This window comes from Mastigoproctus giganteus, chromosome 1 (genome assembly GCF_048544385.1).
Source record: "Mastigoproctus giganteus isolate SK-2022 chromosome 1, ASM4854438v1, whole genome shotgun sequence".
NCBI classification, from domain to species: Eukaryota; Metazoa; Arthropoda; class Arachnida; order Uropygi; family Thelyphonidae; genus Mastigoproctus; species Mastigoproctus giganteus.
This window is the reverse complement of record NC_143575.1, coordinates 86,265,008-86,281,618: the sequence shown is the minus strand read 5'-3', so window position 1 is coordinate 86,281,618 and position 16,611 is coordinate 86,265,008. Positions and strand designations below refer to the sequence as shown.

At 37.6% G+C, this 16,611-nt stretch overlaps 1 protein-coding gene across 4 annotated transcripts in view; it reads right to left on the bottom strand.

The window, feature by feature from the left end:
• LOC150090966 (uncharacterized) overlaps positions 1 to 16,611 on the bottom strand; it is a 308,945-nt gene that overhangs the window by 128,921 nt on the left and 163,413 nt on the right. For all 4 annotated transcript variants that reach the window (XM_090373647.1, XM_090373641.1, XM_090373632.1 and 1 more), the window contains exon 2: positions 14,159 to 14,365. In XM_090373647.1, the coding sequence (XP_090229773.1) occupies positions 14,159 to 14,365 (207 nt within the window). The remainder of the gene's footprint in view (positions 1 to 14,158; positions 14,366 to 16,611) is intronic.

Here is a 16,611-nt window from a genome sequence, read left to right as displayed (position 1 = left end):
TTTTTTTTTTTGCATCACATGCCTCTTCTACCACTACTACTACTATTTGTACTTTCTGTTAGCGCACTGAAAAATTAAGCAGCGGTCTTGTAATGTTTTACTTTCACAAAATTTATAATTTTCTATAAGAATGCAACATGTACCTCTTTCCATTTCATAAATGGTCAGTTTTAACTTTCGTTTTTAACTACAGTTGTGACAGATTGCTGTCACGTTGATACAACTGGAAAACAACTGAACTTGAAAGAGAGAAAATATACTGTTACATAATATACTATATTATAAATCAACAGGGATTACCTTTATTTTAGATATAGGAAGCTTCTTTTCCAACTCTCCTAGTCCAACTCATTAATAATTCTTGAGGATGGCGATATCTATTTTGTAAAGCAGGTGGGACGGTTCTGACAGTGGGGAAGATGTCCCACCTGCTTTACAAAATAGATATCGCCATCCTCAAGAATTATTAGTGAGTTGGACTAGGAGAGTTGGAAAAGAAGCTTCCTATATCTAAAATAAAGGTAATCCCCGTTGATTTATAATATAATAGAATATAGGAATTATTGAGCATTTAATAGCTCTCAATTTTCAAAAATAATATACTATAAGACAACTCCCACAATAATCAAAGACCCTGTGGTTTTGTCCCCAGCGCACAAGCCAATCGTTTTATGACTGGTTTCGAAAAAAGAGTGTAGTACCCGATCGCGTAAATGACTTAACAGGTATTAAAAAAGGATTTAGTGCCTAATCGTGATAAGCTCCCTAAATTTAGTTTGTAACGCTCTCCCCACCCCTAGACACTTTATTTGCCTTCGGTGGAATGCGACACATTTCCAATATAATATTTGGCACAGTATAGGAAAAGGTTGGCCACCCCTGGGTAAAGCCCTCTACAGTGATATTTACATGTAATTGGGTAGTGCTCAAAGGCATCGTTTTAATGCGCAGTAAATTCGTGAAAAGGGCAAAAGAAGGTTTGCAATATAGCACCATTACCATAACATCTCTCATCTCATTCGTCATAACGAGTTGCCTAGTCTTGCACTTTCGAATATGTAACGCTTAGTCGATAGAACAATATTCCTACTTATTATCAATCACTCCAGGGGCTCATTTGGTTAGTATGGGCTTAGCAAACCCAGGGTTCTGAGCTGGATATCATCATTCTTCTCTTTCTTGTTGATTCCCTTCTACTTCTGACTCTTTCTCTCAGGGTAACGTGGGATTTTTTTTTTTTATTATTTATTATTATTATTTTATTTATTTTTATTTTTTTGGCTGGTGCAGCATAAGCCTCAGGCTTCCTTGCACCATATGGCTAATAATAATAATAATAATTTAGTACCACCACCTAGACAAGCACTGTTTACGGAATTTTTTGCTACCACTTCTCTGGACCGGTAGGCAGCGTGAGTGTACTAGTAGACAACCTGGAAATGAAATACTATAAAGATATAAAGTGAGCTTTATAAAGAAGTTTCTGGCTTATTTTCAGTTATCGATTGTATAACTAGAAGCCTTTTAGGTCATAATTCTCGGCGTAATAACATTACGATTACAACCCGAATCTGGGCCCCGTTCCCCAAGGCCATTGTTCCCCAGCCAATGTAAAACCCCTCGCATCGCTGTAGTGAAGGGTACATTGTACATATCACTTTAGTATACAACAAATATTATACACAGTAGAACTGGGATAAGAAGTTTTCCAAGGGACTGGAGGTTTAGAACTTCTTACGCGGGAAAACTTCTTAGAAGGGAAAATAACCTAAGGGTATGAAATATTAACTACTCAAATAAAAATATACACATACATAAGTCAAAGATCATTTTTAAGTACTATTTCAGAATTTATAAATATTTTACTGTGCCTATGGAAAACAGTTTTAAATTGAGGATTTCTAATTGCTTAACATTCTTTTCATTAAACTCATTACCAAATAGTCATTACCAAGTTGGAAGGATGAGTTCCTCTGGAGTTTCAACATAGCTTAAGGCTTAAAAGGTGACAATTACAATAAGCCAGAATAACAATCGACTAAGCACTGTAATTCAGTTCACAACCATCACAACTTAACGGCAAATGCTTTACTGTGTTTCACGTAGTCGACGCTATCCAATTATCGATATCGATGAAAACAACTGCAATATGTAACTTCCATTATATCAAAATCTTTATACAAAGGGTACTAGGAAAGTTTTGCAATACAGCTTTGTTTATTTAATTTTTTCAAAGTAATTTCCTCTACATTCAACACACCTCTCCATCCTCCGAAACCAATCTTTAAACCAGTTCTGCCAAGTTTCACTAGGGAGTAAAGCACACTCGTTGTCCCAAGCCCGTAGAAGGTCCTCATCACTGGAAAACCGCCTCCCTTTTAGCTTCATTTTCACATGCGGGAACAGTGCAAAGTCGCAGGGAGCAAGGTCTGAACTGTAGGGAGGGTGCTCGAGAAGTGTCAGTCCTGTCGTGGTCAAATATTCGGTGCAGGCTTTCGCGCCGTGAACTGGAGCATTATCGTGATGGAGGTACCAGGTGTCCATTCTTGACTTTGGCCGCAGGTTCTTCATAGATCCAATGACTTTAGGCAGGCATTATTCAGTATACCACTTAGCTGTGACTGTCTTCTGCGTGTCCAAAACGACACGTTCCACAATTCCACTCGATTTGAAAAATACAGCTATCATTTTCTTCTTTACAGATCGGGATTTTCTGACAATTACGGGTGTGTCGTCATCATCAAAGACCCAAACTTTGTTTTGAGCCTTGGTCGGCAGATCGTAATAGTACAGCCAAGTCTCGTCACCTGTCACGATGTTGTTCACATACCGAGATTGTCCCTTATCAAACTTTTTTAACATCTCCCGGCACCAAGTCACACGTCGTGTCATCTGCTCTTCAGTCAGTTGATGCGGCACCCAGAGAGAACAAAGTTTCTTCACGTGCAAATGATCTTGCAGAATCGAACGAATTGCTGGTGCATTTAGGCCCAAAGTATCCTCTATCTGTTGGTAGGTCACTCGCCTGTTTTCGTCAAGCATTTTCCTCACAGCAGTAACGTTTCCTTCGGAGCTGACATTCGTGGCCTTCCTGGCCTCTCAGAATCCTCCAGAGTGAAATTTCCCCTTTGGAATTCTCTATACCACCTGAATATCGTTGTACGATGTGGACAATCATCATCTAGTGCAAGAGTCATTTCTTCTAAGCACTGGTCTATGGTTAAACCACGCACGAAATTATACCGCAAAACTGTCCTTATCTCATTTCGTGACCACGATGCCATCGCAAGCACTTTACACACTCACTACTAATGAATAACTGAGCCCATCGACTTGGCGCGGCAGCTACTATGCACGTATGAACATGTCTCAACATGCAGCAACAAGCAGCTTCCTGTGATTCATTGTTGCGTCATATTGCAAAACTTTCTTAGTACCCTTTGTACTAAAAAGGTTTTAGCGCTGAAAGCCTCAGACTAAGGAAAATTCACCAATCGAACAAGTTAGTATTGTACATAGCACAATGGTTTTTGTGATATCTCATATTGTGATTGCCTTCCAAACTAGTTGCCATCATATTGAACTACCTTGAATAAGCAACGCTTCGACACTGGATTCTCATATAGGGAACACTTCGACACTGGATTCTCATATAGGGAACACTTCGCCAGTGAATTCTCGACGAATACAGTACTACTACCCAGGGATGGTGGTATCCGCTGAGAATAAGTAACATTAGTCTTCTCCATAGGCGAAGCGTTGCTTATTAGAGGTAGTCCAACATTAGAACAACTCGTTATGAAGGCATTCACAATATGAGATACTGTACATCAAAAACGATGCCATTTCACCTACTTCGGTCAGGGCCGGGCCGTGCCGTGCCGTGCTATGATACAGAGAGGCGGCCGCATCAGGCGGCACCGTAAGGGGGCCGCATAAGCAGCGAAATCAAAATACAATTTGAACCATTAAGGGGCGGCATTTCGAAGACTTGCATCATACTGAGAAAATCTACCGCACGGCCCTGACTTCGGTGATTTACTAAGAACTAAAATGATGCTTAGCACTAACGTTCGATTACCAAAATGTTTATATTGTTTAATGTATTTTATATTAAAAATAAATAATTTCTAAATTTAAAAACGTATTAAGTGGGAAAACGTCATTATAATAATACACTGTCTATTCTTTATCACAAACTTTGTATGCCGGAAACTTTAACCGGGAAACTTCTTACGAGGGAAAAATAATACCTTACAATATATAGAGTTGAAATTGGGACTTAAGAAACCAAACCTAGTACTGTATAGGGGAAAACTTCTTATGCGGGAATTTCTTATCTGAGCTCATAATTTAGGAATATTTACGTTAAGCAATCATCACAATTCATCTATACGAAATCATAAATGAAATGTATCTGTCCTTTAACACAATTTATCGTACATCGAAAAGCGGAGCAAATCAGCATTTTTCCCACTTATGACCAAGTTACATGACTTTATGTTGGTGCCAAGATATCATGTCAGGGCGCTCTAGTTATATTTAATTTACTTTATGGTATTATACCACTGTGGATGACCTGGACCTGTTCTAAAAACTCACGTTCAATTAGTCATTATGAGGCTGCATCTGTTTGCAACTTATTGACTTCTAAGAATGCAAAATAGCTTAAGATTCGCACTAAGCGAACAAATTATTCATTAAGAGGGGGGGACAAAAATTCGGAATTTCATGGAGGCCAATTAGGAAAAATCGCTTCAATATGCGGCTGTTATTCAATTTAAATAGTCAAAACCAGCTCGAGAATGTATGGAGAGAGAGAGAGAGAGAGAGAGAGAGAGAGAGAGAGAGAGAGAGAGAGAGAGAGAGAGGATCCCAGGTCCAGGCTAAAGGTGGTTATATATCCCCTTATGGTCAAAACAATGTGGATTTTTTAGGGGTACATGACAATTAACGCTTAATGATTAAAAAATAACTACCAATTTTAACTTAGCATCAGCTATCAAGAAAATAAAAAATCACATCACCTAACAGTCAGCGGTCAAGCCGGAGATCAAACGTAACGCAGGACCCTCTCCACCAACCTCTTTACTGTCACTTTAGATATCAAAATTACTGATAAAATCTCATACTATTAAGGGATTATTGAGCAGAGCAAAGCAGGACAGAGTGCAACTTTTTGAAATTTAAATAAGATGACATTCGCTACACAAATGATTTATACACAAACGGGCACAACTGCTCGTCAATTGGTCCAAATGGGCAACTGGGTCATCATCTTTTTTATTCTGTTTAGGCCTACATAAAATTTTCTCTACCAAATTTTATCCTAGAAATTATACCGATGTTTAGGTATCTGCTTCACAGATTAGCTACTTTATTTTTCCTCTTTAAAGTGCTCTTTCTAGGCACTTTATTTGAATTTCTATATCCTTCCTGGTTGATGCGCGGTGTGTACATTATACAAAAGTACTACTTCATAACCTGTTTACAATGATGCCAGAAATGATTACACCGAAAGATCACTGTAAGGCGAATGTCCTGAAGATGAGGCTTGTTTGTTTTAATCCCGTTGTGAATTTCAGAAGGGTGAATTAGAGGTCATTTACATAGCTGCATGTTTGTCCAATGAGGGGAAAGAATTGCATAAAATAGATCCATTTAATGAGATGTAGATGCGTGGAGGGTCTATTTCTCTTATACAGAAGAACCATATACTGTAGAACAGCAGCGACCATGGTGATTATGTACTGATAGAAGTCATCGAAATAAGCGTTCCCCCTCCCCCGCATTAGAATAATTCTTTTGAACTTTGCAGTTCATATAACATCGCTAGCACAGCCTGGAAAATGTTATAAGTGAACCGAGCCGATTCCCTTTGATTTATTTTACATTTTGCATTGAAATCTAACTTTTCATGTTTTCCTGCACACTGTAATTGTTCCGATATCGTTTCTTCTATCAGGTAAGATATATTTTTCACCGTTGCGAATTTTAACGAATTGATGTATATTGCTTCTATATTTTTTAACAGCATTTCACATTCCATTAAATCAAAATTGATGCTGCACTATGGCCATAGATGTGTCAAGTCCGCTACTCTGATTTTCCCTTACTAAATTGTGCTCATCAACCAATTCCAGTTTCAACACTTAATCCTCGGGATATACGCAAACTCTGTCACGCGACCTCTTAATACGAGAGCTGTTCAATAAAGAATGATTATAACTTTTTTTTTTTCTTTCTTTTTTTTTCACAATATACCTTTATTAATCATCCATATTTTGATGGTCCTTTTCAAAATAGTTCCCATTTGATGAAATGCACTTACTCCACCGTTTCTACCATTCTTCAAAACATGGTGGAAGCCATTTCTGACATGCGTTTGAGAATCGTCTCCGATGTCTACAACTTCTGACGACTGGAAACGCTTTCCTCTCAGCTCCTTCTTTAACTTTTAACTTTAGGAATGGAAAAAAAAAAAAAAAAAAAAAATTGGTCAGGGCTGTAGAGCGGATGAGGAACACGTTTGTCATGAATGCTGGGCTAATAACTCAATAACAGTATAAACAATGTGAGGTCTCGCATTTTCGGGAGCATATTTTTAGGCACTTTGGACACAGAAAAAAAAAAAAAAAAAACAAAAGTTGCGCCATCTCAGGAAAGGTTTTTTTTTTTTTTTTTTAGCAATTCAAGGAATGGTTTGTTTGTTTGGGGAATTTTTTTAGGCGCATCGGCATCTATGGCCATAGTGCAACATTAACAATTGCGCCCACCTGCGCGCAATTGTAGTCGTTTGCGGCAAATGTGATCCTGCAAAGTGTGCCGTACAGTCTGTAGCAAGGTCTCAACAACAGTCGTACGACGTGGCACATACTGGCAAACCACTCCTTGATGCTGCACTATGGCCATAGATGCCGATGCGCCTAAAAAAAATCCCCAAACAAACCATTCCTTGAATTGTCAAAAAAAAAATAACCTTTCCTGAGATGCCGCAACTTTTGTTTTTTTCTGCGTTGGCGATGATGTTGATGTCCAAAGAACTTTGTTGCTTATTTTTCTGGATCGAAATAAAGCCACGTCTCATTCGCTGTTATCATCTTGCGCATAATCTCACCATCTTCAGTAACCATCCTTTGGAGCTCCTGACAAACCTCCATAAGAACCAGCTGTTGCTCCGGTGTGAGCAGGCTTGGAACCCAGCGGGAAGAAACACGTGTCATATGCAAATTGTCATTGAGACTGCCGTGCTTACTTCCTACTGATATTCTCAACATCTCTGACAGTTCCCTGACTGTTATACGATGACCTTCTTTCACGATTACAGAAGCATTGTTGATGGTTTCTGTGGTGACAGCAGTGGTTGGAGCTCCAGAACAGCCGATTTTTGTGACTGAAACACGTACAGCTTTAAACATTCTAACCCACCTGCGATCTGTGCTAATGGACGAGTAGAGCACAGATTCAGCTAATATTTTCTTGAGAAGGAACCAAAATTTGAGAGCAGCATACCGTCCCTGGAGTGTCAAATAGGCGAAACCGAAGAGAAAAACTTGACCATCGCAAAGGTTACTTTGTGCTCATGAGTCCATTGTGCAGTTGCTATATGATGCAACTTGTTTGGTCTTAAATTCTGCAACTAGCCAAAAGTAGCAAGCCGTACGGTTGATAATGAAAAATTATGATAAATGCAAGGTCTATTAAATAATTCTTTATTTAACAGACCAAGAATATTCGTAACAGACCTCGTAAAATTATGAGCAATCATTTTGCTTTCAGCAAAATGATTGCTGAATTTTTTGATTTTAAATATCGTGCCAATTATATTTTAAATTATTATTCTTATTATTTCTCTGAGATAAAGAGGTGTTTTCCATTTATTTTAATTTCGATTTTTAACGGAAACCAAGCTATTACAAAGCATTTGGCCACTGAAAAAAACAAGTGATGCTCAATGCGCATTTTGTGCCTATAAAAGTTTATTTAACTAAAGAGCATTACGAACAGCGGCTTTCCCAGTCTTTGAAACCACTATCTGGGGTTTCAGAGAGGAGAGGGGATAGTGGGCAATTTTTTAAATTTCACTTTAACTGCATTTCATTTCGTTTATTCAAATTAATTCATTGATTAAATTTTCATCTTTTTGTGATAATTTCAGAAAAAAGTTTCATCTTGCTTTATTTATTATTCAGAATATTTCATTTATGTGTTTCGGAAAAGTTTATTCAGCTCACTGAATTTTAGTGCAAAACGCAGATAAATCAAAGGAATCGGTGTTAAATTACTATAAAATTTTCCAGGCTGTGCTAGCGATGATATTTGAACTGTAAAGTTCATTTGCACTTTGTTACCCACCAACCTTGAGTTTCTTCAGTGAGTTTATGCGAGAAAATGCTTTTTAATAAAATTGTTTTCATTAAAAAATTGAACTGAAAATGAGTTATTATTTTGTCAATTTAAACTAATTAATTTTACACAAGATGAACTTTTCAGAAAAACACACACACACACACACACCTGAATATAAAGATGAAATTTAAAAACACGTACTGATTTTTATTTACAAGAATTAATCTAAATAAGATTTAAAATCTGATTATAAACATGCAATTAAAAAATACACGCGGTTTTACTTTACAAGAAGTAATTTGGTGATGCTAAAAGAGGACCAAGTTAGTAAGCAATCAATAAAAATCATCTGCAAGCTTTTATTCTCAAAAGATCTTACAAAAGTTGTGAAATACAGTATAATTCAATCTTCAAATCAGCTGAATAAACATATAAGATATTTTATCTCAAAGGAATAATTTGATTAATAATTAAATATGCTAATCAAACTAGCCAAAAGTAGCAAAGTTTTTAGGCTTCAGACCCCCATCTCCACTTATCTCCGTGGTTCTAATCTCCACGACTATACAAACCCCTTTGATTCGGATCCCTATATCTCCCTTTGTTCGTATCCATATGATCTCTTCACCATTTTTACTTTCTTTGTTTATAATGCCTACATACCTGTGGTTTGGATTTCTGTGTCTCCTGCCACTACCCACTTTTGCTCAGAACTACCCGTACATTCTAACCAAAGAGATAAAAATCTGTTCTGTTTAGTAAAATTTTCCATTTTTAACCCTGCTTAAATATACAGCTTATTCGTCTTTTCTGGTGATGCTATACGATTTAAAGAGATATTAACAACTTATAAAGGGTGGATACATAGTATTTCTCGAAGCTAGATCAAGATCGAGTACTCGTCCCACGGTCTTCAGTAAAAGCAGATCTCTCCATGATGGAAATCGAATGCAGGTAAAGCGTAGGAAATTTACTTTACACTAAGAACAGATCGAAAAGACACCTTGTAACCTCAGACAGACAATGTCATAGAAACCACGAATAGGCGTAACTACTGTATATACAAAGCATACATATACTTTGTCACCAAACTCAGAATACCCTATTCAATGCAAAATAAATATTTTCGGCCTGTCAGAGGCCTGCAGTATTATTTATCCATAAAGTAAATTATGCCGAAGTAAACTTTGTCACCATTGTGATCTTTCAATCAAAAAAAAAAAAAAATGTTGGAAGTTATAAAATTTTGGTCTCTGCCAGGGGCGTAATGCGAGAATTAACGTTAGAATTAACATTAGCATTATAATAGATAAATGATGCAAAGAAGCGGAATTGTTTTATATCTACCAAAACAATTTGGTAAAAAAGGTTAAAAAAAAAAAAAAATTCTCAATCACTTTTAGATGCAGAGATCTCCATCGCCAAAGAATTGAATATCCAATTATTCTTTGAACTTTACAAAACTTGCCCGATCTTATGAAGATAAACTTCATGAGTCGGGCCTTCGGTTAATCTCTACAATTTTATATTTGTGCCCAGTAGTTAAGTGTTTCTCCTACCAGTGAAAATATACCTCCCTCGTCCGTAGCAAAACTACAAATTCTGACCATTCCCTGACCTTTCCGCATCCTCTGTATTTGGTGGTCACGGACTCGAACCTCGGTCTAATCAAGAAGAGTGTGCTACGCACTGCTGCTCCTGCCCACCTGGCTACGGAGGCGCCAATGCTTGGAGACTGCAGTGTTCGTGCAAGATGGTGCCCCACGTTCGTCGACAAGTGAAGGAACTGCTCCGTTCAACATTCGGAAATGATCGCATCATTTCTAGAGACTGTCCGCAGTTCTGGTCAGCCCGCAATCCCTGTGATTTCTGGCTATGGGGATACCTGAAAGACAAAGTTTACCGTGGCGGCATACTGACGCTTGTAGATTTGAAAGCAAGCATTAAACCATATGTAGCAAACATTCCCAATGAGATGCTATGCGAAACTGTGTCGCACGCAGTCTTCTGTGTTCAGAATGTCATCAAAAGTGAAGGAAAGCACATAGAACAATATCTATATATTTCTAAGTTCTGATATTAAAATCTAATCCTAAGTTAAGTATTCCATCTCGTGTTTACAGTGCCAATTTCCCCCCTAGTGGCGAAAATTACAGTGCCAATTTCCCCCCTAATGTCAAACTAAAAATTTCCTTCTACAAATCGCTTCTTCATACCCTAAATGACACACCCACTAATTTTCACAGCGCTAATTCTAACCGTTTTGACACTAGAGTCTCCTGAATAGAGGAACTTATTTTATAACCACCTGGTGTGTGTGTGTGTGTGTGTGTGTGTGTGTGTGTGTGTGTGTGTGTGTGTGTGTGTGTGTGTGTGTGTGTGTTTAAAAACACAAAAATTTCAGTATATGTATTATTACAACGGTATTTTATCAGAAAATATTTTATACACTATTTTATAATAAAATAAAGGAAGATTTTAACCTATGCAGGGAGAAGTATTTAACGTTTCTTCAATTATAAATTTTAAAAAATACATAAATTACAACGCATGTTTTATTAGATTCAGATTTAAACGTAGTGTTCAAATATAAAAATAAAATATCTGAAAAAAATAATAAAATATCTGAATATGCTACATTTGGTGAATTCATGCTGTTTACAGGCGCCATATGCAAAATAAAATGAAACAATTATTATTCTTAATTTTAAATTCTCAGTGTGAGAAGCCATTGAATGCAGAAATACAGCATGGAGTGCAATGTGGATGGTTGAACTGGAGAACAGATGAACGGGGTGCTGTGTTGTAAGATGTGCAGTAAGAAAAATATTTAGATTTAGTAATGGGCAGTTTTAAGCTTGAGAATTAAGAATAGTAGCAAAAGGGGTAAACAAGTAATTCAAATAATACCAGAGAAAACAGGGACCAGAGAAGACTTAGTCCAAGTAAAGGGGTGTCATTTGAGAACGGGCATGAAGGGGTTGCTTAAGGAAGAACAATAGGACGTGAAACGGGATTATATTAAGCGCCTCCTTTGATCTATGACACCGTTGGAACCAAAACAGGAAATGAGTGGACATCCAGTGTTCGCTTCAAAATAAAACCGCCGACAGGCTGACTGATATTTGAGTTTTCTGATACTTTAGAAAGAAAGGTGTGAAACGATAATGAGTGTTTGTGGAGGTTGCCGGTGGACACGAAAGGGTCATACTGCCTGTGAGAAAAAAATAAGAAAGTTCGAGAAAATGGTTGGTTTGCGCGCTAGAGAGACAGCTTGGGAGAATTGTGTTGGCAAATGGAAAGGAACGTAAATTTAAACAGAGGGGGAGGATTGGTTGGAGTCCTTGGGGGAGGCATGCCAAACTTGAAGGGAAGTGTAAAGTTCGGGAACAAAAAGAGAGAGTTGAGTGGAAATGTAGGAAGAGAAAGAGTTGAGTGGAAATATAGTGAGGAGACAGGGTCGAAGAGGAGAGTCGAAGTGAGTTTATCGAAAATGTAAGGGTGTGAGAAAAAGGGATGAACGTGTAAGGGGTAGTTAAAGGCAGTTCATTAAACAGTAAGAATGAAAGAAGAAGATATACATAGATGACTAAGTCCACCGAGGAAGGCGATAATATCCTAGAAATAGCCCTGGAAGCAGAAAGTAGCAGTCTTGAAAAGCAGAGTAGCAACCCTGGGAGCAGAAAGTAGCAGTTTTGAAAAGCAGGGTAGCAGCCCTGGATGCAGCAAGAAATAGCTCTGAATGGCGGAAGATAGCAGCCCTGAATGAGGAAGAAGTAGAAGGCCCTTACGAAAACATCCCGCCAGAATATAGAAGTAAGTGCCAAGTTAGAATAAGCACACTTTAGATTATTAGAAGGACTATAGGGAGATAATAAGAAAATTAAAGAGGAAGGTCATATGATTAATATACCCTAAGATATGTATATGAGTTGAGTATTTCTATTAGAACATAGTAATGAACAGAGAAATAGACAGAGATAGTTAAATTAAATATGAATGAATGGATGTAGAGTAGCTATATTAGACGGGTTAAATCAAAGAGATAATTAAGGTGAATACTAGCATATAAGATGATCCAATTGTATTATGGTAACTAAGCCAAAGGAAGTTTGTGTTTAATACAGCTATAAAATAAATTGTATAAGAATGTCGAATAAGAAATTGAGTGTGATCCCTAAATGGTTATACATTAGAGAAGCTATAATAATGGAGATTCATGGAAAGTGTTAAGTATCCTTGTTCTAACTAAATGATGTATATGAATATCAATTTTTATAACGGAACAGTCCATTTAATGTACTATATATGTTGTGTTATCTTACCATATAATGTACATAATTATCTTTAACTTCATTTCATGTATATATACGTAATAAAGAATTGTATATAGCCTTTAATGAAGTTGTAACTAGTCAATTTGAATATACAAGCCTAGTCCGAAGGAGGAATTTTACTTAATACAACAATTCTCAAGAATCTGACAGGAAAGAATAAATACGAAGCCGATTCTTCTGTGAGGTACACGAGTCAGAATGCGGAATGTGGGGTAAAGAAACGAGAATAGAGTAAAGGTTTAAACAGAATATAGGCATTCTTACAAGTTACACAAATAGACAAATAAAAGAAAATAAAAGAAAAATAAAAGAAAAATAACAAAAAATCCCCCCCCCCCCACAGTGTGATAAGAAAGTAAATTGTAGAATGAAGGGAAGAGTGTATAAAATTGTGGTTAGACCTGCATTGATGTACGGTGCTGAGACGTGGGCAATTACAAGGGCCCAGGAAAAGAAGATGGAAGTGGCGGAGATGAGGATGCTAAGATGGATGTGTAGTGTGACGAGAAGGACAGGATAAGAAATGACTACATCCGAGGTACGGTTAAGGTTGGGCCTCTGAGTAAAAAAATGCAGGAATCTAGGTTGATGTGGCTTGGATATGTGGAACGAAGAAGTGAGGAGTATGTGGGGAAGAGGTGTGAAAAGTTGGAGATGATAGGAAAGAGGGGGAGACCTAAGCTGAGATGGAAGGACAAGGTGGCAGAGGATTTAAAAGAGAGAGGATGGAGGAGAGAGGAAACCCAGGATAGGGAGGAATGGAGGAAAAGAATTAAGGAAGGAAATGCCGATCCCATATAAACGTGGGAAGAAGGCGAAGATAAAGAAGAAGAAGAAGAAGTGTGAGAAGCCAACATATTGTGAATTTATAGATCAACATGAAATCTCGCGCCAAAACGACCCTTTGAAGAAAAAATCATCGAAATATTTAAGCTTGTGTAAAAATGATCTGTTCGCAGTTTTCAGGGAATTTTGGCTCAGTTAAACTTATAATGTGAAGGCAAACCATGTTTTAGTAATTTTATACTTTGAACATTACAAACGTTAGGCGATTTGTTGTGGCCTCTGATTTGTGTGTTAGTAGTTGACAACGTAATTACAGTATTGGTCTTGCTCCAGGGTTGTCGGAAGTAGCATAATAACTAGCAGTAGGTTAACTGTATTTAAAAATTCAATGAACAAGCTGCAGATCATAAATGGCAAATTTGTCAAATAAGTATAACATTCAGATGAATGTACCCACAACAAAAAAAATCAGGCATAAAGGATGACAGCTGACACTTTACATTGGGAAGGGAAGAAAAAGAGAGAAATGCAATACAGAAAGTATTAACAAAATGTTTCAACCAATGAAAATTTTTGAAAGTGACAATGCCGAGCAGATGTCAAAGGAGTCCATCTCTTGCTTACTGCACTCAACTATCAACTGATCACTTAGTATATACTAACTGTGGGCGGTCTCTCGTACCTACCTTCTCTCCACAGTCATTCGCACTTTCCTACTGTCAGGAAGAATGACGTCCAAATCCATGCGTCCTTCCAGGAGCTCGTTGATTGCACAGTCATCACTTGAGTGATAGGTCGTCATCACTGGACCAACTTCCAGAGAAACGTTGTTGCTACCTTGGCTGTTGGTAGGCTTCTGTGGTGGTTGTGGGGCTGCCTTCTTCACTCGGGCACTAGAAACAAAGCAAAAGAAGAAAAATTAAAATCACTTAAAGCAAACGATGGATATCTGAAAGAAACGAATTAGCAATTAAACCGCACAGTGGAATTTTATTTTTATTCTTCTATAGCCCTAAAATTCGTAATAATATTAAATCCTTCCCCTCATTCCATCATCTCTTCCGCAAAGCTAAATTTCTAAGGCTAAATGTAATTTCTAAGTAAATTACAAGGGCTAATATTTTTATTTATTGTGACTTAATCTCATTTTCTTTCTAAAATTAATGGAATGAAGGTTCTAGGAAAAGGGGAAGATAGTACTTCCTTTCATTTTTCGCGTTCCCAAACACTTCAATCACCTGGAGGTACAAGGCAACGTGAAAAGGCTTTCCAACTAAAACTGCTTTCACTGGTTGCATAATCGCTAACAACAATATGTACTTAAGACATTCTTGCCCTCCGAATTATTCATGTGGGAGGGCTATTTCGGGGGAATGGGTGCTATTGGAAAAACAATAACAATAAATAAATCGCCAAGGAGCCCGGAGTGTCCGATGACGCATGTCAACGATGCCACCTGGCCTCAGAAACGATCCAACACATCACCGCGGGATGCAAGGTGATCACCCAGACTGAGTACATTCATAGACACGACCAGGTAGCCAGGAAAATACATCAGAAGCTAGCAAGGAAATACCAGCTGATCGAAGAAAAAGTGTATTATACTACAAGTACGAACCCCAAGCAGTACTATAGACCCCAACCCCCAAACTGTAGTGGGACCGCGCCATAATAACGGATAGGACAATCCCGCACAACAGTCGGACATAACCCTTGTGGACAAGAAGGAAAAGGCTACCTATCTAATTGACACAGCGGTACCCAACACTAGCAACCTGCAGAAAACCCATGGGGAAAAGATCAGGAAGTACACGAACCTAACATAGGAAATCAAAGAGATGTGGCATATGCAACAAGTAATGACCATCCCGATCATCGTGTCAACCACAGGTATGGTGCCAAAAACCCTACATAACAGCCTAGCATCAATAGGTCTTCCAGCGAACACCTACAAGGAACTCCAGAAAGTCGCAATCCTGAACATCTGTAGGATAGATAGTCAGAGTTCCTCGACCAACAGTAACACCAAACATAACAACAACCACCCTGTGTACATGGTAGCAATACCCGTCACGAGGTGGAACCCCCCAATCAGGGAGAAATAATATAAGAGCAATAATAATAATAATAATAAGTAACCAGTCAAGAGATCCAAGTTCAGTTATTGACTGTGCAATAATGAGTTAAGGTCATACAGTAAACTCTGTATAAATAATAATGCGAATGCAGTTATTACGAGTACATTTTCCTTGGGAAATGTAGAAAATCCCTTCCCACAACTTAATACATCCTATCTACATGATATACTAATACATATACACTACACGAGCCCAATAAAAAGTATCAATGTTAATTAAAAATTGATATTAAAAAAGATCAAGATCCAAGACTAAATTCAACTTAAAGAAAATCATTATTACAATCAGAAATTTTATAGTACTTTTTTTATCCCCTGGTCTCTAATCTCCATACTCCCAGAAGAATTATTTTTATCATTATCATTATCATTTTTATCATTATTAACAAAAGCGAAGAAAGATGACAAAATTGCAAATTAAATGAAAAAAAAAAAAGAAAAGTTATTAGGATTATTAGTTCGTGTTTTTCCCGTTTATCTGCTCCACAGTCATGTTTCGTTTTAGTACGTTCTCCACTGATTTCTGAAGTTCGGCAGTCACAGCGCCATGTATCATATATCCCTCGTCCTCCAACTAAAATGGCTTCTGGAATAAGACAAAAATATTCCTTAATAAAAATTTCTGCAGAGAGAACGTATGAAGCAGGAAATCTCACTTAAGGAATATTTTACCTTTCTTATTTCAGAAAGTCGTTTCTTTTCCATATTTAGATGCGTTTCACAGCAATGAAGTAGTGTCTGTCAGGTATAACAAAAACACCCTGGTTGAACGCACTTTAATGGAATTTGATTTTTGAAGACTTTAATAAATTTCACCGATCAGTTCAATTTTCCGTCCACATTTCATACTGAGCAATTTAGATTGCCAGTTTTCATGCAGCGTTTGTCATATGCCAATAAGAGCCATGGGCCAGCTCATGAATATTAAAGATCGTGAACTGGAGCACACAGCGGAAGAATACACTAAATCCACTTCTAACCTTCACTTCCTTACTAGAGATG